The sequence below is a fragment of the Lonchura striata genome, chromosome 1 (assembly GCF_050655825.1).
Source record: "Lonchura striata isolate lonStrDom1 chromosome 1, ASM5065582v1, whole genome shotgun sequence".
Classification (NCBI taxonomy): Eukaryota; Metazoa; Chordata; class Aves; order Passeriformes; family Estrildidae; genus Lonchura; species Lonchura striata.
Genome location: NC_140703.1, coordinates 33,950,407 through 33,976,174, shown reverse-complemented (window position 1 = coordinate 33,976,174; position 25,768 = coordinate 33,950,407). Strand labels below are relative to the sequence as shown.

Sequence of the window (25,768 nt, the reverse complement as noted above, 5' to 3'; positions counted from 1 at the left end):
TGTGGGGTAGAAGGCAGGGAAATCTTCTTTTCCCAGATGAGTTAGCTCTGTGTGGGAATTTAAAAGCTTCAGGTAAAAAGTGACCAGATGTTCTACAGATGTCTGAAAGCTTGGCTTTCTGAATGGACTGCTGAAAAGAAAGCAGAGGACTAAAATTCTCTGCTCCAGATTTGTAGATTTTGATAGGTAGTTTAAATAGGTAATTTAAGAATATTGCTTTGCACCTTTCTCAATGACTGCCCTAAACTCAGTCTATCCAAATATTTTTTTCCAGGCGGCATGAAGAATTTGTAATGCTTTCTGTTATCAAAAGCAGGACTTGAAAGAGTCCTGCACCATACCAAAGATATGAATGCTGTGTTAAGGAATTTGGACATATTAATAAAAACAACATATTACTCTACCACTCTCTCATCTGAAATTAAACGTGTCAAGCAAATTGCTGAAACAGTAGATGGAAACTTGGCAATTACATTCGTGTGGCAATTTGATTCTGTTCTCCCAAAATACCTCTGGAGAGCATCCAACTGTAGCTCTGCTCTGAGCCCAAGACTGCCCTGCGGATGCTCTGAACATAGACATGTAAGCAGCAAGCTCTGGCGGCCTGATCTGTGTAGTTGCTAGAAAGCTTCAAAATCTGCTTTGCTCTCAGAGGGCTTTCCATTTGGGAAAGGAACTGATGCCATTCCAGTTTTAACTCTGGAAGAGGAAGGGAAAATAGAAAAGCTTCAGAGAAGCAAGTTTTTGTCTAGACTGTGGAGCCAGCTGGGTGTCTTGCTCTGTCTTGTCAGGCAGCCTTCTTGTTTGGGGCTGTGACCGAGTAGTTGACAAGTGCATTAACTCTGTGAAAATAAACCCACTTTTGGTGTGGCAAATGAACCCTGGTCTCCTGTGACCATCCCCTGCCTCAATTGTTTCAGCATTGCTTTACTGACTCATAAAAAAGCATAAGCTTCTCTTCTTGTCCTTTCCCAGTTATAATTTGAAAAGCTTTCCTCTGTTTTTGCCTTAAAAACTACTTCTGAAGTGAAAGTTCTCTTCTGTTTCACTGACTATAAAGTGTGCATGATAATCACAGGACAATTGCTGTGTTAGCTGAGATACTGCACTGTTTCTGCAGGACAAAACCCTGCTCCAAGCAGGAGCAGTTCAACTTCTCTCACTCAAACCCCAGGGGCCAGGGATGAGGAATTTCCTCAGTTTTGTTCTCAGCGGTGACAGTGCTATTTGTATGGATACAATTTATTGTGCTGTAAGTAATAGTTTAATGGCCTTGCATGCGATAAATGCTGTTTCTTGCTGCTGTGTGGTTTTCAATAGTATGTCAGAGAATTACTTACGCCTTTTAATCTGCATCATTCAAGAAGGCAATATTTTAAAAATGTGATTATGATATCAAGGGTTTGTGAAGGGCAGAGAGGCTTTTGCTGCTTCAAAGATTTCCTGTCTAGAGAATGTAAGTCTGAGAGCTATGGGATTTTTTTTTTTTTTTTTGCTATTTAATTTGGTGTTTTTTTAATTCTTTGAATCAGGCTCCTTTCTTTCTCCTACATTTGGATCCTCTTAAAAATGACTAGTTTCAGGGAAAAATGCAAGCATACCAAATAACCTGTCATTTGCTAGCTAATTGCTGCTGTTAGAGTGGTACCTGTCATGTTTCTTCAGCAATGTGTCTACTTAGCTGTGCTCTTGCTCCAAAATGAGTCATGTTTCAGTCTCTGAAAGCCCCACTGTCCTTGATTGTCTTTTAAACCTTTTTTCTATCATTTGTTTGGGTTATTTCTCTTGGTTGTTGTCAGGGAGATGCTGTGGTAGCTAAAGAGGCTGTTCCTCTTACCTATTGTATCCCAGTTGCTGCATTGGTTATTAACAAAGATAATGACCTGACTTGCACCATAGGTGTTGACCCTGTCTTGTGCAAAGCCCTGCTGCCTCCAGGGATCCAAATAAAAGATCTTTTAAAGAATTAAATGCTGCAGACCTTATCCTGTTGTCTGTAGAACCAGGGGTTTCAGTTTGGGCAGCACCCAGGCCCAGTGGTACTGTACAAAGCCTTTGGCCCTGGAATATCCAAGTTCCTCAGCTCCCTGCAGGATCAAGGCCAGATTGGGTTGAACAGGGCTCACAGACATGTTTCCCTCAGGAGAAGCACTCAGCTCTGGCACATACTTAGCTGGTCAATATTTGCTCAGTTAAGAATGGGACAGGGATGGAAATGTTCATCAGCCAGTGGTAAACTGGTTTCCTGAGCATCAGTACCATTAGATTTGGGTTCAAAGGCACTGTGTGAGTAGAAATTGGCCTCTCAGCCCTCAGTGCCTCCTGGCTGTAAACCCATCCACCTTGTCCCAGGTCGTGTTGGGCATGACAGCAGCTATTTTAGGCCAGTTCTGGAGGTATTGGGTTGGAAAAGATAGGGATTTGGGTGATGGAAAAAAGTTCTAGAAAAGCATCTGAAGATGGGGGTATTATTGCACAAGTTAAATGATACCCTGGATGCAACTGCTTTGCGGTTGGGGTTGTTTTAAAGTGTGGTTTGTTTGGCATTGAATAGTTATCAGAGAGGTGTTTTTAGCCATTGTGCTTTTAAAATCAGCATGCTAAACCCCCTTGGAGTTGTGAGAATATGTGCATATGCAGACTGGTGTTGGTTGAATTCAATTGTTACAAAACACACTCTTGGAAACCTCATCTGGGATGGTGTTGGCATGTCCCTCACATTTTGCCAGTTTTCAGAAGTTGTCAGGTAGTACTGTGTGGGAAGTGTTACAGGGATAAATCCTGAAATCCTAATTTGGGCTAAACTCCCACTCTTTTCAGTGGGTGGCTTGCTAGCATTAAGGCCAAGTACCCCTCAACTATTACAGATGACCTTTCTGTCCTTTAAAAATCAAGGAGACTGAGACTTGATTCCTCTGTCTTCTACTAGATATCAAACTGCAGGATTGTAGCCCTTGGAGTTTGTACATGTGCTGAGATTTGTGAACAAGAAGTTGGTTAACCAAAAACATTTCCAGTAAATGTTCTTTGGATTCTCAGTAATGCTGGTGAAATGCCAAAGATGTGGAAACAGAAATTAGCTGGTGATTTAGAGCAGTGCATGGAGAAGACACTGATTCTGTAGGGCAAACACTGATGTTCTGAAAACTCTACTTTTCATAAATGGAAAATATATAACCCCATGTATTTTAAATTGAAAACTTTAAATTCTTTCAAAATGACAGCACAAATTTATTGAAATTCTGTTTGCTCAGATAATTGATTGGTTTTTTTTAGGAGAATGTTTCTATGAAATTCCTGCAACTTTTATCAGTATATGGCTTTCAAGCAAAATTGAATTACATGTATTTTAGAAGTCAAGAGTCTGAAAGTAGGTACCTGAAGTTCCTGACTATCACCAAGTGATTGAGATCATAAGTTGTTCTGGCTTTGTCTCTATGCAAGAAAGAGGGAAGATGTTGTGTTTGTGTTGGCAACACTTAAGAAAAATCAAGCAATATCTCAACAGTAAGAAAGAAAAAAGGCCCAAATCCCTTCAGAAAATGTTGCTGTGCAAACCTTGGCTGGCAGAAGGTTTGCCCAGCTGAAGAGCTTCTTTCCTGCACCTCAGTGGAGCATCATCATTAGAGTGAAGCACACACTGTCTTGTTTTTCTTGCCCATTTCCCCTTAGGTGGTCACTGCCTATTCATATTTCAAGCTCAGGAGGGCTCATCTGTCCCATCCTGTGGGAAGAAGGATTTTCAAATTCTTCTATGTTCCCCTTTACCTCTGAGTTCTCCATCAGGATTGTGTACACAACTCTCTTTTTCTTTTCCTTTTTTTTTTTCTCTTCCTGAGAATGTTTCTTGTGCTAACTGAAGTTGCAGAAGCACCTGGAGGAGATTTATCTCATGCTGTGTGCTCTCTAACTACCTGAATTGCCTTTCCTTTAAAGAGGTGATTGACTGATAGGAGGAGGTCTGAGTAGAAGAAGTTGTTCTTTGGCTTTCTCCCCCTCTTGTGCCTTCAAGATCACAAATGAGGTCTGTGAGAACTGGGACAAGAGCTGGCATCTGCCAAGTAATGGAACTGTACTCCACACACTAAAATTCATAATGAGGGTGTTATGGTACTGGTCCCAACTATTCTGCTGATTTTTTGCTCAGGGTTGTCACAACCATTTTTAATTTGTCTTCATCACTAAACTGGGGTGTTGGATACTGAGGAGTAAAAAAGTGCTTCAGACAAGTAGTTTGAATGATGATGTGTGTCTCCTTTAAAGCCTCCCTGTCAGTTTGTGTGGCTTGTCATTGCAGGTTGGCAGGAGCCTCTGTGTGGATAGTCTAGTCCAACTCCCCACCTAATGTGGTGGCAGCTAAAACAGCTCAGTGGCATGTCCAGTGGGGTTTTGAGCATGCCCAAGGATTGAAATTCCCATTCTCTTCCTAAGAAATCTGTGATTTTCTGAGTTCTGTGGTTTTGTGTCCATCTCCCCTCATCCCCACCCAGAAAAAAAATGTGGTTTTGTTATGGTGTTTGTTCTTACATTTAAATGGAATTTCCTGTATTTCAGTGTGTGCCCACTGACTCTTGTCCTGTTGCTGGATACCACCAAGAGGAGCCTGGTTTCATCTTCTTTACACATCCATCAGGTATTTATGCACATGGATAAGACCCCTCTGAACTTTTTCTTCTGCAGGCTGGAGTCCCAGCTCTCCTTATATGCCAGATACTCCAATCCCTTAATTATCTTTGTGGACCCTTGCTAGACTCTCAGCAGTATGTCCACATCTCTGTTGTACTGGGCAGGGAAGGACTTGTCCTAGCACTCCAGATTTGTCTCACCAGCCCTGAGCAGAGGGGAAGGATCCCTTCCTTTGACCTACTGGAAGTTGTTTTACCTAATGCAGCCCACATGCTGTTGAACTTCTTTGCTACAAATGTGGTTTGGAGGCTCACGGTCAACTTGATGTCCATCAGGAATCTCAGGCATTTCTCTGCTTTTTCTACTTCCTTTCTGCCTGTTGGCTCCCAGTCTGTGCTCCTGAGCTGCAGGGCTTTGCATTTTCCTTTGCTGAACTGCAAAGGTTGGTGTTGGCCCATTTCTGCAGCCTGTCCACATCCCTCTGAGTGGCAGCACTACCCGGTCTGTTAGCCACCACTTCCAATGCTGCATCATCTTCAAACATCCCAAAAGTGAACACTCTGCTGTCATCCATAATCTTCCCTTTATAAAGAATTTAGAGCCCTGGGTGAAGTGTTTAATGAATCAAATATCTCAACAGTTCTAGAAGATACATTGCTGTTCACTTGGGAAAGTCAGAGAGAGATGAGGCAGCCTCAGTAGCACTAACAGAACATTAAATGCTGTGCACTGTAGTAAAGGACTTCATTATTATTATTTAGGAGTTTAGTTCCTCGAATCTCTGATACTTCATGCAATACCAGCTCTTGCCCTTTTCTAACACCATAGCAACCTGCTATAAATGTCACTCTGTAATGTGGCTTGTTAGCCAAAAGCTGGACAAGGTCTGCTTTCTAGGGCAGAAAATCCATGGGGTCAGTAAAAAAAAGTGCAGTAGAATGAGGGGAAAATCCTACTGGTTTTTATGGCATAGCAAAGCCATTTTTCTTTTTCTCTTCAAAACTGTGCTCGGGAGGAAATAGAGGCAGCAACCAAAATTCTCTCAGTGCTTTATCTATATCCCCCTCCCCCAAAACCTACATCCTAGGCGCAGTCTAAACCTCTGGGTTAACAGATGGTGTTGAGAGGGGGAGGGAGGGGGAACAATTTGCATCTAAATAGCTGAAATAAAAAAGGGTCACGTCCCACAGACCAGCCCCACTCACCTGCTGTTTAAATCCCCCTGAGAAACTGGCAAACACACTTAGTTTTTTAATTTCTGCATCAGCTGTACTTGCTCTCTGAAACTTTCTGCCCTAAAAAAGCTGCAACCCTCTGCATCTTGCTGTATGGATTCTGTTCTGCCCCCAAAAGGATGAACTTTTAAGGCTTTAGTTCTTTGAATGGATTTGACAGCTGTGTCACTTGTGTTCAGCTCTCCCATCAGAGTGACTGCTGCTGCTGTTGGTGTAATTAGCACAAGCACTAATGATACAGGAAAGGTGCAGGGCAAATATTACCTCTTCTGTCAGCTTGCTACTCTCATGGCTGCCTGATTCCTCCTTCAGAGGTGCTTCTGCCATCTGGTCCTGTGGACTCATGACGCAGTATTCCACGCTGGGTTTGTGGGTGCAGGTGGGATGGGCACTGGCTCTAGTGACCACCAGGCTGCAGCCCTGTGGTGATCCTGATCCTGCAGGACCGTGGTATGCCTTTGGATGGCCGTGCTTAATCCTGCAGGCATGCAAAGCCAAGTTGCTCTGGCTTCCTGACTGTGTCCTGTAAGAATTTCTCAGGTCTAAGACCTTGCTAGTTTGTAATGATTTTGGTTTGGAGTGTAAGGGTCATTTGCCCACCTCTGTTTCACATTCATGGGGACTAGTCTGGGTCACCCCTCCAGTCCTGGCAACAAGAAGTACACTTTTGTCTCTTCAGGCAGACTCTCTCAAAGTTTAAGGCCGTGGAGAGCCTGTAATAAGGCAAACCTCGCCAGTTCTACATCGTCATGTATACATTTACCACCCTGAAACCATCCTACCTTGTTTCCCAATGATACTTGGAGAGGCAAAAGGGCTTTGCAATGAAGTTTAGTCTTCGTACAAAACACCAAGATGACCAAAACCTGGTTCTATCCATCAGTTCCTGGACTTCTGCACTCAAATGCTAAAAATAAATAAGTCCAGGTAGTTCAGGAACTTTATTACTTTTGTCTGTGGATAACCTCTTCTCTACTTCCCAAGAAGCCAGAGACATTAAAAGGTTGAGTTTGGCAGACTGGAAGGCTCTGCAGGATAAGGAGTGGTGAAGATGATGTCTCGAGGCCCACCACTGTCTTCTGTGTGTTGGTCTGGTAGAATAAAATGTCTGCAATGGAGGATTTATATATCTGGAATTGCAAGACCTTGAATCTCTTCTTTCTTCAGCATAAACCTGGAGGGAATTGGTGAAGTTAACCTTTGTTAAGCTGCTGGGCCATCCCTCCCACATGTGTCTTGGAAGAGGAAATGGCCTCCAGAAGTGTCTTCATTTTTCTTTTCTCATTTAATTCCGAAGTATATTTCAGTATTGTGGGTATAGTGGTTGATGTGCATTAGGGCAACATGGATCTGGGCAACAACCTTGTTTACATGCCTCTGGGGAATAAGTTTATTTATTTTATAATTTAATATAGATTCCAGTTAATAGAAACAAGATCCGGTGTATGAATGCTTACAGAAATAACTGGGCAACGCACAATACCAAATTATATTAATTTAGAGCAGTCTGTGGTACTTTATAATGTTCCACAACTGTTTTTCTTTTTAGTACTTTGTCACTTGAGGATAGCTATGTTTTATAAATGGTCATATCACATGATGCATACTCACTGTCTGGGAGTAAACAAAATAACTGAGTTAACTTGGGTGGTGCAAGTTATATACCCATATGCACACATAAATGTGTGTGAGTGTGGATATATGTATTTATACATCCACACTCTCTTCCGTAGGACAGACCTCTGCCCTGCTCCTTCTGCCCCCTTCCCCAGTTCAGAGCTGCAGGTGGGTGACTGGTTCTGGCAGCTGTGCTGCTGGTCTTTGCTGTGGATAAAATTGTTGTGCAGCAGGGCCCCACAGACCATGTAAGGGCAAACCCAGAAATGAAAGATGCTATTGGAAATATTTATTTTCTCTGATTTTTGAAAACAATATAAATTGTGCAGCTGTAGCAGATGTGTGTGTTACTTTTTGACAAAAGAGGGAAATAGAAGGAATTAGGTGCCCTTTGAGGTGAGGTTTGCAGGTCGTGGGATAAAGACTGGGGAAACTGGATTTCACAGACTCCTAGAATGGTTTGTGTTGGGAGGGACCCTAATGATCATCCAGTTTCAACCCCTTGCCATGGGGACTGCCCTCCACCATACCAGGTTGCTCAAAGCCCCATCCAACCTGGCCTTGAAGACTTCCAAGGATCTAATATCCACAGCTGCTTGGGCAGGCTGTTTCTGTGCCTCACCACCCTCCCAGGAAAGAATATTTTCTTAGTATCTGATCTAAACCTGCCTTCTGTCTTATGGCCATTCCCCCTTGTCCTGTAACTCCATGCCCTGGTCCAAAGTCCCTCTCCAGCTCTATTGCAGCCCCTTTATGTACTGGAAGGTGCTCTAAAATCTCTGTGGAGCCTTTCTTTCTCCAGGCTGAACAATCCCAGCTCTCTTAGCCTGTCTGCCTAGCAGAGGTGCTCTGGCCCTCTGAGCATCTTTCTGGTCTCTTGTAGTTTTTCTCCAGCAGGTCCACGTCCCTCTGACACTGAGGTCCCCAGAGCTGGATGCAGCATTTCCAGGTGGGGGTCTCACCAGAGTGGAGCAGAAGTGGGGAATCCCCTTCTTCTACTTGCTGGTCACAGTGCCCTGAGATGTAGGCTGCTTTTATTTTAGCAGGTTTCTTTTATGAAATGTCTTTCCAAGTGGCTGACTGACATTGGAACATTTATTTCTGTATCTTCCCAAGCTCTCTAACTGGAAGAGGAATTTGCTGTACAGAAAGGACCATTCTGGTAGTCTAGAGTGTTACTTCAATCACTTTCTCTGTATAGAACTAAAATACTAAAGAAAAAGATGTGCTGGATTGGAACCATGCCTAAACCAATTCTTGGCACAACAGGATTGTTTTACTGATTTCTAATTAAAATAGAATTCTAACAAGATTGTTTTGAGCATGCATGCGGCTCTAGTTTGTTGTTGTTGGTCTAATTGCCTCCTAAATTAAATATACCAATTTTCTAATCCACCTTCTCCCTTGGGATACTGGCATTAAAAGAGGGTGTGGAATGCTATGTAAATGATTTACAGGCATGAAAAATAGAAAGTCATCTTTAAAGGCATTAGCCAAAACTTAGGTCTTCCCTTTACCTGCAATGTCTTGACAGAGAGACTGATTGTTATTTTTTGGTATGTATTTATTTCTCTGTCCTGACAGGTCTTTTAAATGGTTAGAAATGTAGTCTGAGAAAAATGCCAATAATGTCATCCTTTGAGGAAGAAGCAGTTAATGAATCTTCAGGGAAATATCCAGGGTCCAGATGCTCCATGGGGAAGAAAAGGTTGGGAGCCAGAGTACCAGGGGCTGGAGACAATACATCATCTCACATCTGAGATGGAAGCTGTCTGCTGACAGCACAAGATACTAAAATGACAGAATTACAGGCTTATTTGCTTAAGCCTACTTTTTTTGAGCCCATTTTAAAAAGTCATGATTTGGGATTTGACTCCTTCTATTTAAGATATCCTGGTTAAATTTTATCAGAAATAAAGCATTATATTTTTTCAGATTTTTAATTATCTTTACAAACTGAAACCCTTTGGTGAAGTTTCACCTGTGTGGGATGTAAAGTCAAACAAGCCAAATACATATTTAAAAAATATGTATTAGGCTCAAATCAAACTTCTATTTTTAAAGCTAAAAGGGACCTTACAAAGTAGAAGGCCACATGTTTTGATGTCTGTTTATAATATTTTAATAGAGTAACAAAGACTGACAAAACTTTAGCAAATGCAGAATGTTTAAGCTCCTCAGATAAAACTAGATGTACATTGAAGAATGTTCCCAGGAAAACAAAGAGTTATTTCCAGCCTTTCATTTCTCTTAGAAATGAAAGCAGCCAAACATGTATGTTGGGAGGCTGTGAATCAGCACCTGCAAATACCAGCAGTACAAGAATAACCAGGAATGGAACAAAAAGTTGGATGGGGCCCTAAGCAACCTGATCTGCTGGGAGGAATTGCAGCACATGGCAGAGGGGCTGGATTTAGTTGATTTTTAAGGGCCCTTCCAACCCAAGTATTTTCTGTGATACTGTGAAAACATGGGCCAAAAGAAACAACTGGAAAGAGTGGAAGAAACAACCTCATACTTGCAAAGGAGATGGTTCACTTAAGTTCTGTTGTGGCTTGATTTGGAGGATCTCCTTTTCTACAGCAAATGTATTTTACTTCACTGAATCCCTCTGCAATGTGCATAAGAACAGGAAAGATGGAGTTAGTGCAGGTGCTGCCACAATATGAGTATGAATTGTTAGTAGAGAGGAAGGCAGCACTTGCCTTGACACAAGTGTAAATAGCATAAAGGGAAGGGGGAAAAATTGGTTTGGGAAGTGCATCCCCATGCATTGCTCCTGAGTGTGCTCAGGGATCAAACCAGGGATTTCTTGAGAGTTGTGCAATAGCTGCTTCCAAAACTGACTGCCCTGTTTGTATCTTGAGTTTTTTAGCAGAGCTGGTACTGTAGAGGTGAGAGGTGAAATTATGGTGTGCTAATTACAGAATTTAAAGTATCCTTTTATACTCTCTTGCCTTGGATAGGAGAGAGGGAGTGTGGTCAGGTAACCTGAGGTGGATGCTGGATTTGTGTGGCCAAAACACTGAGAGAGCTTTGGGTTGTGGGGTAGGTACCATATCTCTGACAGCCTGCTGCAAGCATTCTTGATTCTTAATTGCTGAAATTAGGGGAGGATGATGAGAAAACTGCACCTGGACTTGCTGCATGCTGTGTTCTCCTAATTCGTATGCTGGTGGCCTTAGGAGCAAGTAGCTGACTTGAGCAAGGTGACTTAAAGCAATGGGAGGGAATATTTCATACTTTCATCTATTTATGTACAGAACAAAATGCCTTAGCTCATACAACTTCCTAGAGCATCTGTCTTTGGTTGTTGTCTTCATTTTGGAAATAGGTTGAGTTTTATCTACCACTTAGCAAAGGTGCAACATTGTCTATAGAGCTTCTTGTCTGCCCAGTAGTGACCATAAAAAGATTTTTAGCATTTTAACTACACAGAGGACAAACAACAACCTGACAGAGCAGTCTTGAGATGAATAAAACATGTATACTAGCAATCCATCGTAATCCATCCATCAGTGAAATCCCAATTCTGCTGAATGTGCAGTTCATATTGTCACTAATTGTATGATGTAGATGCTGGTCCACTGGGAATTGGATGGAAATTACCAAGTCACTTGCTTCAGATGCTGACAGGGCTGTGAATGGGAGCTCAGTCAGTCTCCTCTGGGTTGAATTTTATGGCTGCAGTGCTGCTGCTTCTTGAGAAAGAGTGAGTTTTAAATAGGTAGCAGTGAAGATTCATGTGTCCTACTGAAAGCTGCTTATGTCACTGTAGCAAGAGCAGTGGGCAGGAAGATCTGTGCCCCAGAAAAGCCTTGCTCAAAGATGTTGAGGAAAACCTTGCCTGCTATATCTAGCCTTGCAATTAACTCCTACTCCTAATTACATAGTGCCTTAAAATGGGCCTGCCACTGTAATAAATGATGTTGTTATATTTCCTTTTGTTCAGTGGAGTAAAAATAGTTCACTTGGCTCATGGGCTTTATTTAACTGAGCACTAATGCAGACTTGGTTGTAATATATTGCAGAAACAGCAGTTCCTTTGTGCCAGTCCTATAGAGCTTTCTTTTCCCTACTGGCATACAGTAAGTATGATTGGAATCTGAGTATATGATATGATAAAAGGCTTGATGGTGCTTCCTAAAAACAAACTGTCACTCATTAAATGATGATGATTCTTAATGGACTAGTTAGTGCTCTGCAGTACATTTGGTACAAGTAAGGAAGTTTAGGGATGTAACACCTTGCCACTATGGCTCCTCCTATATGTTCTAGAATCATAAAGAAGGTAGAATAGGGAGTTTGAGTTTTGCTAGATAGCATATAATTATAAACACAGAGGTGATGTTCTTGCAACAAAGAAGACTACTGAGACAGTTTAATTAGGGGAGAAACCGTAAGCCACCATAAGCCGTTTCATTGTGCCTTGTAAGTGAACTGCTCATAAAGCATTTAGTGGATTGCACTTGAATCATTGCAAACCTGAAGCAGATTTATGTGCAGTTCTCAAATTGATTGTCTTCACTGATATTAAATTAGCTCTTGCAGTGCTGGGTATTTGATGGTGCTTGTCTCTAAATTCAAACCTCATATTTGATGCAGAGCTTATCCTGTCTTTGGAGAACTATTCATTCTCCCCTCTTTTCTCAGCTTTGAAGAACCAAAACTTTTAACAAAGTAACATGAAACTGAACCAATCTTTGTGATTTTATTTAATTGAAATCTACTGCCGGTATGAAAATCCTGGCTAGTAATTAAGGGAATGTGAAAGTTTTGCCAGTCATTACATAAATACTACGGAGCACTGGGCTTCCTACTGTCATTAGCTGCAATGAACACAATGGAGCTATACACAGAACTACTCTGATGATAAATGTTTGCATTTCCAATTAGCACTGAACTGTTGTGGCATTTTCCCCTCAGTCTAATTGAGGGTCTTGGGTGGTTTCATTCACTAACAATAACTGGGTTGTCTTCTTGCTCTTTGCTTTCCCAGCAACAAAGCAGTTGAATGAGTTTTGCTCTTAAGAATATTGGTTTCCTCCTTGCAGGTTTCTGTGTCTCAGTGTTTCTTCACCTCAGAAAAAACTCAGCTTTTACAGGTTAATGTAAACTTTCATCTATTTATGTATTGTGGCTTTTTGACCACTGCATTGCAGTGTCCTCTGTGCCTATGGCATGTTGTTGGCTTGATCTGACAATGTTCCCATTTTCTTATATAGTTCTTACCCCCACCCCCCATTGCTAAATGACAGATTTCTGGATTTAAAAAGGTGCAGTTTTTGCAAATGCTGACATGCATTTAAAGTGTGAATACATTGTACTGGGAATTATTCCACATTAGGAGATAGCAGGGCTTAATTCTGAGCCCTGTGTTCTATGTACATCTTCCTGCATTGGAAACTTTTGAATGGAATAATGATTAATGATTCGGCTGCTCTCAGTTGCTGTTACTGCTAATGTGTAGTTAGGACTCTGAGCCAAGTAACTTAGGCAAGAGTAGTGGGGGTGGTTTAACTGTGTGCATTAATATATTCTCTTTATGGTGCATCTAGTCATTTCCTCTGGAGCACAGATTTCCTCCAGGAAACCTGCTTATATGGGCTTTGGATATGCTTTAACATAAGAGGCCTTTATTTCTCCCACTCTGCTTAGCAAGCTCCGACTCCAGCGCCTACTTTGACTTGTGTGGTTGAAGCCCTGCCCTCCTGTGAGCCACAGCGGAACCGGAGCCAAGGCTGCTCTGCTCTGTGCTGGAAAAGGGAGCCTGTCCTGACATCTGCAACAGCGAGCTTGCTTGTTCAGGCATGTAGCTGGGGGAGGGGAGGCAGCGCTTCTGGAGGTGAGGAAACAAGGAGGATGATTTGTGGGCTGAGAACTTTTAAAAACTATACTCTTGGTTCTTTCTATTGCAGCTTTGATTTTATTTTTTTTTCCCCTCCTTGAATATGGATGCAATTTATTTCTCTTGGGCTGTTTAAAAGCATTGTTCGGAGTGGGTAAATGCTCAGTCAAAGTGAGGAGGCTGCTGCCCAGGGATGGGATCAGGCAGAGCTGATCTCTGCAGTTCTCCAAGCTGGAGTACTGGAGCACAAGTAAGGGGAGTTCATCACGTGTTCCAGGTACTTGGACATAGCTGGCATCGATTGTGAAGTGGCTATTGTTTGACACGGCCATTTATTTGTGCAACAGCTGAAGCCAAGTCTAAACATGGCAATTTAAGCTGGCATTGCCTCTCTGTGGTTTTGGATTCAAGCCTAATGTGGTGAAAAGGGCTTGACCTGCCTCAGCACTTCTAAAACCCTCAGTGTGCCTGGGTTACTGTCACAGTGGTCATGCATGGGCCCACACTGTGGAATCTGGTGAACATTGGGCCTTGATTCTTTCCAACAAAACAGAAAGAAGCTTCCTTAACTTGAATGAAAGGAGAACTCTGTTGCTAGGAATCGAGTGGTTATAATTAGTCTGTTCTTCTTTAGAAGTGTATCTGTGCGGTAGGATGGGTTAACATGGATATCTGCCCTGGGAGAGATTTTCCAGCTCCTCTTCCCACTGCAGTCATGTCCACATCCTCCTGCAAAATCTGGGCTAGGGAATCCCACCTTGCATTTAGTCCAAACTGCTGGGGTTGAATTAAAGGCTTTTTTTTTAAAAGGACTGTCCAGACTTTTGGCTTTTAAAATTCCAAGCCATGGACTTGTCCAGCTTTTCCTGTTGAGTTGTAAGTGGTCAGTCATCCTTTATGTCTGGCACTATGGAAATAATGCTGGCAGTGGAGCAAGACTGCAACTGGTAGTTGGCCATCTGCCATGAGAGTGTCTCCCTTCCCCCTCCTCACACCCACCCACCCACTCATGCTGTAGCAGTGGATGCATTCTCTTCTATGTGTATACTGATGTTGAGAGTTATTTAATTTAATTTAGCGGTTTCATCTGCATCTTTAGGTGTTGGCAGCACCTGCAGGGGTCTAACAGGTAAGTTCTAAAAAGACATCAGCAAACACTGCTGTTTTGTAATTATTTATTTGAACTTTATACAAACTTTGTTTAGTCTGTTGGGGGTTTGTGTTGTTTGTTTGTTGTTATTTTTGTTTTGCTTTTGTTGTAGTATACATGTAAATGCAGGGTCTGGGCTGGTGCTTTGCTGGTCCTTGGCTTTTTTTGTTTAATTGGCACATGTACACAGAGCTCAGATGTGCAGTGAGTGGTTGGGGAGACAGCTCCATGCTAGGGTTTCTGAGGGTTTTTTTAATCACCTCTAAATGCTGTGATCAGTCTTTCCTCCCTCGGAGTGTGTGTGTTGCAGCTGCCTTTTTTGCGACAGCATGTGTTCCAGGTCCCATCTGCCACTGGGTGGAGGAAAAAGACACCTCTTGCCTCTTTTTCAGGTGGAAGGCGTGGGGTGCCTTCCCTTCAGCGTGAGACTGGTGTTTGAGATTTAGTCCCACGTAAGGTAATAAAAAACGAATGACTGTCTTTTCATCCTGTGTGGAAACCCAGCTGGTAAACTCTGATGTTACTTTTTTTGCTGGGATTTGCATGGAAGCGTGACACACAGGGAGGGAATCTGCTGCTTGAAATGTGTTTGAACAGAGCAGGGCACAGCCTGTGCTCTTTCTCACCAGGGCAGTGTGAGGGGGAAGGAGGAGATTTTAACTGTGTGTGTGCACACAAGCAATTTCTAGCCATGGGGTGAAAGGATGGAGGGATACTGGTGCAGAGGTAAAACACTTATTCTGATCAGGATCAACTCAATTAAAGGTTAAGACTACTTTTTTTTTTTTTTTTTTTGTTTGTGGGCAAGATACCCTTTCCTCACCCTGTCAACAACAGCATACTAGTGTCTTGGAAAAATGTGAGATTTTCTTCTCATAGCAGGCAGAGAGGAAAGAGCAGTTGCTGAGCATCTTCCTCCTCCCCATCTTGTTTAATATAGTTTATTCATCTGTAAGTTGTAGTGAGTAACTTGGAGCTACTCTCTTGCCAGACTGCATGAATTATAGATGTCTCTTTTATGAGTTTTCATGTTGACTCCTGCAATTAGTATGCATTGGACGTAGTTATCTGTATGGCATCTACTGTAGCGTAGGTTTCAGCCTTTCTGACTTTTTAATTGCTTTCTGTTTTAGCAATCAGTCATCTGTCTGTCTTGCTAAGGAATGCAAAGAGAACACAAGCAGATTGATAGAAACTTAGAGTTCAGCATGGAACAGCAGGTTTGAAATGATGTGCTTAAGTTAAGTGGAAGGAAAAATGACATACATAGAGGGTCTTTGTTCTCTTTTTTCTACTTGTGTGCGTGCTACAGTGGGGTCAGAATGTCTCACCTACTTTTGGGTCCCACTCTGTGAGGTGAATGTCTCAGGAGGCTGTGCCTGTACTACGGTTTATGCCTGTGGTTTAGACATAAACTTCATTATTTCCAAGGCATGTAGATGTGGCACTTGAGAGTGTGATTTAGTGGTTAACACAGTGGTGCTGAGTTAATGCTTGGACTTGATGATCTTAGGGTCTTTTTCAACCTTAATGATTTTGTGATTGTCTTTTGTGTTATATCTTTGTAACGAAGACCAGCAGACCTTCATGGATCTTTGCATGTGTGGATGTACTTTGAGCTCTTGGATGCCACTCTTAGCACCTGTGGGTGCTGTTTTCTGTTCAGTACTTCTGCTTGTTCTATCTTCTTTTTCCTGTCTGCACAAGTGTTTTGTAGGTTTTGGAGGAGAGTTTGTCAGGTTTGCTGTTGGACTCTGTTGAGTCTGGGGCAATGATATGTAGCTAATGGGCTGCAGAAGTTGATGGGAAGGGACAGGGGTGCATTGAAGGCAACCATAACTTGACTACAGCAGTCACAGATAGCCATATGTAATAAAACTTTTCATTATTACTGTGTGCTGAAACAACTCAAACTTTCAGTACTCTCAAATGTCTGCAGAAACAATAGTCCTACATTACAGCTATGCCTTCCTAGTGGTGTCTAAGGAGTTTGGTTTGAGTGCTGGTATTTTAATATATATTGTAGTTGAGAATAATTGTGTCTGCAGCTAAAATGTATTCCCTCATCTGACTCTGGTTGAAAAGTTCATGTGCTGTTTCATTGCTTCCACTGTTCACTTAATCACACCGTGGAAACCTAAGATGGATTTCTCAAGGCAGAGTCGTGCTGGTGTGAAGAAGGAAATAACTCAGTGCAGTGATGCTTTGCATTCCTGTTGGCATGGATTGTGCCGAGCAGAGTGACTCATTTCAGTGGCCTAGCGCTGATGCTCTGCCGGCTGGGGAAGCGATTGCCTGGTGCTCTGGATTTGAGCAGCGCCTACATGAGGGGATTTGTTTAAAGCCTGCTTACATGTGAATTGGCAGGAGATTATTTTAGAAAGAAGAGAATTTGCACAGCCAGCTGGGCTGCAGTGAGGGAGATGGTTACCTCTACAACCACTCCATGGCTCTGGTCTCTCAGCTCTCACTTGGGGGTATAATTCTGTCAGGACAGGGTTTCATCTGCCTGCTTCGAAGCCAATAGAATTTGAAAGCATAATGATGTTGCATGTGACCTCTGTATTGCAGAGGGAGGATTCACTTAAGCAAGTTTTAGGTTTTCCCTTTAAATATATAGTTTCACAAGGCTTTGGGGAACCCTCTAGTGCAGCTATTACAGGGGATAACTTCTGTGGAATCTGAGTCTCTTAATTTTGTGGATCAAGGGATTTCTCTTACCCTCCCATTTTCAAATAGCTCATGTAACTCCAAACATAAGACTTTGATGAAGAGAAAGGTCTATGAACTTGAGTGATGGAGAGAAAATGAGAGCGTGTACTATAGGCTTTGCCTACAGCAAAGGTGCAGTTATCAAATAGGTGTGAAACAATATTGCTTGTAAAACTATGTAACTTCTCAGCAGTTGCTTGCTCTTTCAGGGAATAATGTAAGATAAACAAGAGCTTGTACTGCCAGTTTCTATCCCTGCGGTAAAACAGTAATTTACTTGTGCACTATCCTTTCTCATTGAGGGATTTTGAAAAACTTTCTCATATTGAAGAAACTGAGAGCAGATGTCCTTGGGGTTTTGCACTGGTGGAACTGAGAGGGAGGATGCTTGACATCCAGAGATTTTTCTTATACTATTTTTTTTTTTTTGAGGTTTTCCTTATATTCTTTTTCTTTCTCCCAGCATTAGGCCAGCCTCTGCTTATAATCTGGGGTTTTTTTTTTTTCTTCTTCTCACTTTTTCTCCAGGCTGGAGCCACATACTGCTTTGTTTCAGTCTGATGTTACATCCATTCCCCAACTTAGTAAACTTTACTCTGTCCCCTGCTTAGTTTTATGCCTCTGACCTCTCTGCTCAGTGGGAGTGGGACCCAGAAGTGAGTCAATCTCCATCCCAGCCATGCCTGCAGCTCCCAGAAGTCTGGCTGATGGGAGAATCTTTGGATGCACCTTTATTCACACCCCTGTGGGGGTAAATCGGCGTGTTAGAGCAGCAAATGTGGTGCTCCTCCTGGGGAGGTCTGTTTGGCAAGCACAGGGCTGCTAACATTCCTTTTTCTTCTGCTTCCCTGTTTGCAGTATGTTCCTAGCACCTTCCTGGCAATTTGCTTTTTTGTAGTTAAATAAGATCAAAGCAGAGAATGCATCTCTTATGGGACACTGCTGCTTATGGTTTCAAATGGTTTAGTTGTGCCAGTTCAGTTCCAGCCACTGACACTGTGATGTGCAAAGCCCATCAGGAAGGCCTCAGTATCTTCATGTTTCATAAGATACGTGTGCGGCAGTGGCTGCCAAAATTATCAGTTGGATTTTAGCTTAGACTTTTTTCCACTGCTTAGGCAGGGAGAGTATTCATTTGCACCAACCACTTCATGGCTGGCACTCCAGCTGTCACTTAGTTCTGTTCTGTTTTATACCCGAGAATGGCATGAGGATAAAGTGTGAATGGTAGGACATGCACAGGGCACATGCGAGGACACACCCAGACAAGTGCACAGATAATTTCCCCCCACCCCTCCCAAATGCCAAAGCTGTCCCACCGTTAAAATCAATCCCCAGATGCTAGTCTGTCATTTAATATTCCATCGCTGTATTGGAAGGAGAATGGGGCTGGGGTCAGACCTTTTACAAAGTTCCCTTTTTGTGAAGACTTGCCCAAAGCCTTACAGGCTGTACAACACTGCCAACCCTCCCATTTAAGGGCAACTGTGAAGAAACTGGGAATCAATCAAATGGAAGCAAAGGTGGAGCTGCAGGCCAGCCATGGCTTGGCAGGCCACAGGGAAACTCTGCTCTTGGCAAAATCTGGCACATTGCTGCTGAGTGACTTCTGTGGGCAGTGTTTAGTGTTTGCCTGCCTCAGTTCTCCACAGGAGCAAGAGCAGCGTGCTCTGGGTCCAAAGCTTGCCAGTTACGCTGAGGATCAGTAGCTTGGCTAAAGAAGACTTGAAGGCTGGCTGGGTGCTGTGTGGCCATAGGGCTGTGGTGTGGTGGTGAGATCTGTTCAGTGTGACTCAGTGTCACACCGAGTCCAGCCTATGGAAAGCGGCTCCCTGGCAGTCAGCAGTGATCTCAGCTTTGTAACTAAACTTCTTGCTTGAAGAGAGCAAACAGCTTCTGACTTTCTGCCACCCTGTAATTCTCCCTGAGTGAAACAACTTCCCTTACTGCCTGTGAAATTGGTAAAGCTGTTGAATTGCTTTTTCCACCCAAACAGAAATTGTTCCCACTTTGGTCTTTATTCAGCACTTAACTCCCAACTTACATTTGAAAGCAAACATAGTGCAGATGAATTTTAGTTTCCAGAAGGATCTTGCTGCAGCCGGGCTGCGCCTGGAGTAACGCTGATCTCATTTGGGTGGAACAAGTTAGTTGTTGCAGAATAATCTATTACTCTGTTCCCAAACTTCCGTCTTTAAATCTGCACAGCAGGGATTATTTACTTATGGATTTAAGCGTGTGTTAGGGATCTAGTTTCGTTTGACCCTCCCAACAGAACAAAATGTAATCAACTTCCTGGCAGCTGGAGTTGCTCCTGAAGTGTGCAGTTACTGCAGGAAGGCCAGGGCTGGCTTGGCACAGTCGAGGGCTCTGGCATCTGAGTGGGACCAGCTCAGGGCTTTACGGCCACCTCTGCCTCTGAACCCGCTCAGCAGCTTTTTAGCAAAGGGGCCTGAGCAACTGGATCAAAACTCTGAGTACAAACTTCAGTGTCTGTGTTGTGCTGTGCTGGAGACTGATGCAAGCCTTTTGACAGAGTTTTTAGAACTAGCGTGAATCTGAGAGGTATTACAAACTCAGCAATTTGTTGGCTCCTCTCAGGTATCCTTACTCTTCACTACATCATATTTACCTTCTCACCATGCACTTCTGCTCCATGGTTTGCTTGAGAATTTGTTATATCCTGAAACAGGCTTTTCTCAGTGATAAATAATGCAAATGCCTGAATAATAGTCTTATTAACAGAAAAAAAAAAAGGGATCTTGAGTAGAATTTGTTGTGCTGACACAAATTTTTATACTGGGTTTGTGTTACTATCATTATCCCTGAAGTATTTAAGTGGATGTGGCACTTGGGCAATATGGTTAATGGTGTACAGCAGTGCTGGGTTAATGGTTGGGCTGAGATTGCAGGTCCATCTGCAAATACCTCTTTGTGATTTACTTGGTAGTTTGTGGTTCTAGTCTGTAATAAATAAATAATTACAGCTTCTAACTTATTTTCTTTTCCAATTCCCAGTAACGGCCTGCCCAACTGAAGATGTCCAACAATGGAGTTGAAACAGAAGACAAACCACCTGCTCCTCCAATGAGAAATACCAGCACTATGATTGGATCAGGAAGCAAGGATCCTGGGACCTTAAACCATGGCTCAAAACCTCTGCCTCCCAATCCAGAAGAAAAGAAGAGGAAGGATCGATTTTACCGATCTATTTTGCCAGGAGATAAAAGTACAGTATTTTATCTCTTCTAATAAACCGTCTGTCTGAATGTTGCTCTGCTTGAACATAGTCAAGCATTCAGTACTTAGTGATGGTTGAGGTTTTAGACAACATTGTGTGTTTGTTTCCTGCACATCTGTCTTGGTTGTTTTGGGGTACATAAGGAACAGTCTGTAGATATGTTTTTTCTAATGTTTTTTTCCTGTAACTTTCAATCCACCTCACTTTTTTTCATAGAATTTCACTAAAATTTTTTGAGTTGGAAGGGACCTTAAGGATCATCTTGTTCCAGCTTTCTTGCTATAGTTGGGCATATCTTCCACCAGACCAGGTTCCTCAGAGCCTCATCCAGGCTGGCCTTGAACACTTCCAAGATGGGGCAGCCACAGCTTCTGTGGGCAATCTGTGCCTGTGCCTCACCACACTCACAGTGAGGAATTTCTTCCTAATACTTAATTTAAACCTGTCCTCTCTTGTTTTTAATTTATTCACTCTTGTTTTATCACTCTACACCCTTGTCAAAATACCTTTGCAGGTTTCTTTTAGGCCCCCTTTCTTGTAGGTGTTTTTTTTTTTTTTTTAATTTGTTTTGCCTTTCCCATAAATTATGAGAACAGTATACCTGAAAACCTGGACTAACTCTGGGACTAGCTCTGTTACTTCCCAGACCATTGTCCATAATAGTCTTGAAAATCATGAGGTTTTGTGCCAGTTACAAGCTGGCCAATAAAGCTGGCATTGGCAATTGGTAGAGAGCAGAGGTTGGTCTTTTGCTTGTTTTATTGTTTTAAACAGCAAATAATTTGAGTTATACAAGACTAACATGCAATCTCCTACTAGACCTGTCATATTTTGCCTCATGGCCATTTACTCTGTTCTAATGTCTGGGTCAGGCACTGTCTACTTGCTTTTACGAACAATCTGTCACTGAAAATTCTTGCATATTTCTTGTGAACTGAAGGAATTTTTCATGTTCAAGGGACTATAACAGATGGAAAAAGAGATAGGAACTGTGAACTGTACATGAAATTCTAATTTTTAGGATGAGGATATTTTAAAAAAACCTCTCTCCTCTGAATCTTTTGAAGTGTTAAAAAAAAATTCTCCATCCCCTAATATGTGCTGGTTTCTTTTTATATCTGACCTATTTTTTTGGAGTCCCTCTTTGTAATACATCAGCTTTTTCTGTATTGCAATGGTTTCTAAGTACTGGGTAACTAAAGTCATGACTAAATATCTTCAGCTCCCTGGCCTTCAGGAGGAAGGCTGCCTCCTAATTTTTACTAGTGAAAAGACTAATTGAAATTATAGTTTCACTAATTTAAATAAGCAAGGTGATGGATCATTTTCTACAAATTGAATGGGACAATTATTATTACTATTATTATTATTATTATTATCCTTATCTGATACTTTTGACAATTTTGGTTTGTTTTACAAATGTGGGTTTTGAACCTGCAATCCAGAAAAAAAAGTCTGCTGGGTCTGGGTTAGAACTTGCCATTATGAGTATAAGTCCTAAAAAAGCTGCAGGATTTTTGTGTTGACTTACTTAAAGGAGAGGCATTTTTAAATCTCTAGGATGAACTGCTCCAGAGATCAAAGAAATCACCTGAAACTTGTAAAGGAGTAAAAGAAGTAGAACCTGAAATGCTAGTTTGTGTTGGATTATGAAGGAGAACTATGAATGAGGAGAAAAATGAAGGTTTGGGGAAAATCAGCAGAGAGACTGTGACTGATCCAAAGCTGCCCATATTTACTGAAGATTGGCCAACATGGCAGATGCTTCAAGACATGAGAGATTTTTGTTTAGCCAAGCCCAGCAGAGCCTTCTGTTGCAATACACCTGCCCAAATGAGAATGGTTGTTTCTATCCTCTAACTCCTGTTGAGCAAAAAATTCCTTTAACACAGTCACCTTCACTTCAAATTGGTTGATTTCCATCTTATGAAAACTTCTTCTAGTCTCATGATGACAGCTAAATTTCTATTGTGTCATGCTGCTTAAATGTAGGGAAATTCTTCAATGTTCACAGAACTTCTCTTTGGTTTGTGACTGAAATAATGTGGGTGTTATTTTTTAGTTTGGCTGAACTAAAAGGGAAGTTGGTTTCCATCCAGTTAGAGAAAAGTAATTTTGAGAAAATCTGTGTGAGAGGTGTTGTGTAAAGGACACATGGGTCATAAATCCAAGGCCTCATGCATATTTGCACACTTGCATTGAACTATACCCCTTGCCAGGCAGCTCTGGAGGTGTCATGCTCTGCCTGCAAAATTTAGAAAGTAATTTGTAGTCCTCATTTTCTCTGTCCAAGCCTAAACCACAAACCCGGTATTTAAAAAACCTGTTGGCTTAATACTGAGTAGGTCCTGCCCACTAGAATGCAGAGCATGTGTAACTTGTTGCTCTCAGCAGGACTTGTGAATATTTAAATTTTCCTGGGCTCAGGGGACTCTCAGTGCCTAACTGAGGGCATCAGTCTGGCTTGAATGGGTCATTGCCTTTGAACTTTGCTGAGCTCAGTTGTGGCTTCAAACAGAGGCAAGGTTTTACCCACAAGGTGACAGTATGCAGCAACCAGGAGCCCTTTCCATCATGACTGGGAGCACTTTACTCCATGCTAGCAGCAGTGAAGACTGTTCTCATCTCAGTGTGCTTCAGCATGGCCTCACTGCATGGTCAGACATCGTGCTTCACAATTGCAGCTCAAGTTGCCAGAACATTGTAAGGAAAATTTATGGGAGGCTCTTGTAATGGCATTGAACATGGAAGGCTGTGGATGAGAAGGTGATGAGTTGTTTGTGGGAATAAAGCCTTTGGTGGTGGTAGTAGGTCATCTTAAATATATTATAATATTTAAGATTCTTCAAGTCTTTTTAGCTCATTGCTAGGGTAATGCAATCACTTTAAAGGGACTTTAGTGTTTATCAAGACTGGGAGTGCCTTTCTCTTTAGTTCTTTTTTCCTTATACCACCTGCTATGACATAAATATCTGCTTACAAAGGCGATTGTATTGATAATGGTTTAATAATGTTTAGGCTTCTAGCTCTATCAGATCTGCCTGAATGTGGAAATAAAAAAAACCACCTAAGTCTTCTGGATAACAACTTAATGCCCTTAAGCATTTTTAGGAATATGTTCAACTCTGCTGTGGCAGCTGCCCGGACCATGTGTGGGTGCTCATTGTCCGTGCGTAACTCTTGCATAGTGGTGCTGGTAGAGGTTTCCTCTTCTTCCTCACCTGAGCAATGGGATTCTGGGCTGAGATGGCACCTCAGTCTTTGGCTTGGAAGAGTGGACTGATCCTGTAGGCAGACCTATGGAATATGGTGGCTCTGATGACACTCCCTGCACCTCTTTGCCTCTCGCTTTCCATCGAGTGCTAGTGCGTGCCGCAGCCTCTGTGCTGCAGATGCTCACCCTCACCATCTGCTAACCAGCAGCTGCTCCCATCTCCTCCTTGCTCCCTTCTCAAGGATGGCTCCTCCAGCATTGCTCTTTTCCCCTTGGCAGCTCTGTCACTCCTCTGTGACTCAGCTTCCCTCACTCCCTTTGTTTGAAAGAAGGATCAAAAGCAATCTGTTCCATCTTTGTGTCTCAAATGGAGCATCTGATCCTTTTCTTTCTCCAAAATTACTCTATACAACTGTAGCTCTGTAATGATACAGAGACCAGTGCCAGAGCTGGCACTGAAGGAAATGGGATTCAGTCCTTTGGGGCCAGCCCTGAGCTTCTCTACACAACCACAGCAGCATCCTAAAGAATTGCTACACTGAGTGTTAGCTTGCAGGCTTCTCAAATACCTGGGGTTTGGCATTCATGTTGCCAAAAATGCACTGGGGAATGTCAACCACAAAACAAATTCTGTTTGGATAAAAAAGGGGAGCAGCTGGGAAATATGAGTGGTTTGCTCACCTTCTCCTGGCTCTGCTGATTTTATAACAGCAAGCAGCAGCAAAGCTGACTAGAATGTGGTTCTTCCTTAAACTGATCTCAATTTCTTGAATACAATAAGTGCTAAAAGGAAGGTGGAATCTTTAATAGATAATGAATATGGATGAACTTAATCCAATGCATAATGATAATCCTGTTTGAAGACCTCAGTTTAAAATTTGCAGGGTGCATTTGCTTTGATATATTTCATTTTCTGTTTCCTTCTCTCTGCTCCTTACCTGCCAGATTCTGCTGTCTTGCTCATGTCTTCACAGCTGGTTATTATACCATCTTTAGTTAATTTTGTGAGCAAAAAAAAAAGTAGATGTGCTTTTGCTCATAAGCTTTTATAGCAGAATCCCACATTATATTTAAGTTTCTTCACAAACTTTTGAGGAAATAGGATGGAGGAAGAAATTTCTAAACAATATTTGTAGTTAATTTTGTCCCTGGCTTTTGTATGAGAGGTAAGTGTATATTTAAAAGCCCATAATGTTGTTTTGTTGGGTTTTTTAAAGTTGCTGTAGAAAATCAAATAAAAATATGTGTTCAAAACTGACTAGCTTCCACTTACTGCCACTGCAGAACTATTGACTCTGACTGTGTAAGTTTGAGTGGATATTTTAGGCAAATAGCTCTCATGATGTTGAGTCTAGATATACTAGTTGATACTTTACATACTGAAAATATCAGTTTCCTTCTTTTATGCTTGTCCTAGGCTACTGGCCTTTTATTTCTGTTGTCCGCTCACTGTGGCTGCTCTTAAGTGTGAAAAGAAAATTTTTAAACTTGTTGTTTGATTCAGATCAAAATCCTATTGCTAGCAAAAATGGGAAGAGTGGGTGATTGTGTAGGTGAGTTAGAAGCTATTGGGGAGATTTTAATTCTTGATGCATCTATGGGGTTTTTAAAATTGTTGTTATTGTCTCTTGCAGCCAACAAGAAGAAAGAGAAAGAGCGGCCGGAGATCTCCCTCCCTTCAGACTTTGAACACACAATTCATGTGGGGTTTGATGCAGTCACGGGAGAATTCACAGTAAGTGAAGCTGGAGGAAAAGAGAACTGTGTGGTTTAGATTATTGCTAGGAGGAGCCAGGACCCATTAATCTTTTATATATTAATGCTGGAAGGGCTATTACCATCGTCTAGTTTGATCTCATTTGAAACACATCTGCAGAGGTTGCCCACTAATTCATGCTGAGAGGCTGTCAAACTTGGCACATCCCAGGAGCTCAGTCTGCCAGCAGACTTTTCCTTTCCTGTTTTTTTGGCTGCTGTGGTCAGCTTAACATGGTGTATCTCTCCTCCCTTCCCTTCTCTTCCCTGCCCTTCCCCCTCTAGACCTGAAAGAGGTCTATAGCATAGTCTTGTATCCCCCAGGTGGGCTCTGAGAGTTTTCCTTTAGGAGGCACACAGCTGTGTACAA

General features: G+C 42.2%; 1 protein-coding gene across 34 annotated transcripts in view; it reads left to right on the top strand.

The window, feature by feature from the left end:
- PAK1 (p21 (RAC1) activated kinase 1) overlaps positions 1 to 25,768 on the top strand; it is a 76,065-nt gene that overhangs the window by 22,366 nt on the left and 27,931 nt on the right. For 8 of the 34 annotated variants that reach the window (XM_021533938.4, XM_085574255.1, XM_021533934.3 and 5 more), the window contains exons 2-4: positions 4,555 to 4,633; positions 20,207 to 20,417; positions 25,278 to 25,378. In XM_021533938.4, the coding sequence (XP_021389613.1) occupies positions 20,228 to 20,417; positions 25,278 to 25,378 (291 nt within the window). In that variant the 5' untranslated portion in view covers positions 4,555 to 4,633; positions 20,207 to 20,227. Of the gene's footprint in view, positions 1 to 4,554; positions 4,634 to 13,136; positions 13,324 to 13,359; positions 14,456 to 14,487; positions 14,934 to 20,199; positions 20,418 to 25,277; positions 25,379 to 25,768 lie in introns of those variants that run through there. The other 26 variants (XM_085574261.1, XM_077781291.2, XM_085574288.1 and 23 more) reach the window with 8 other exon arrangements.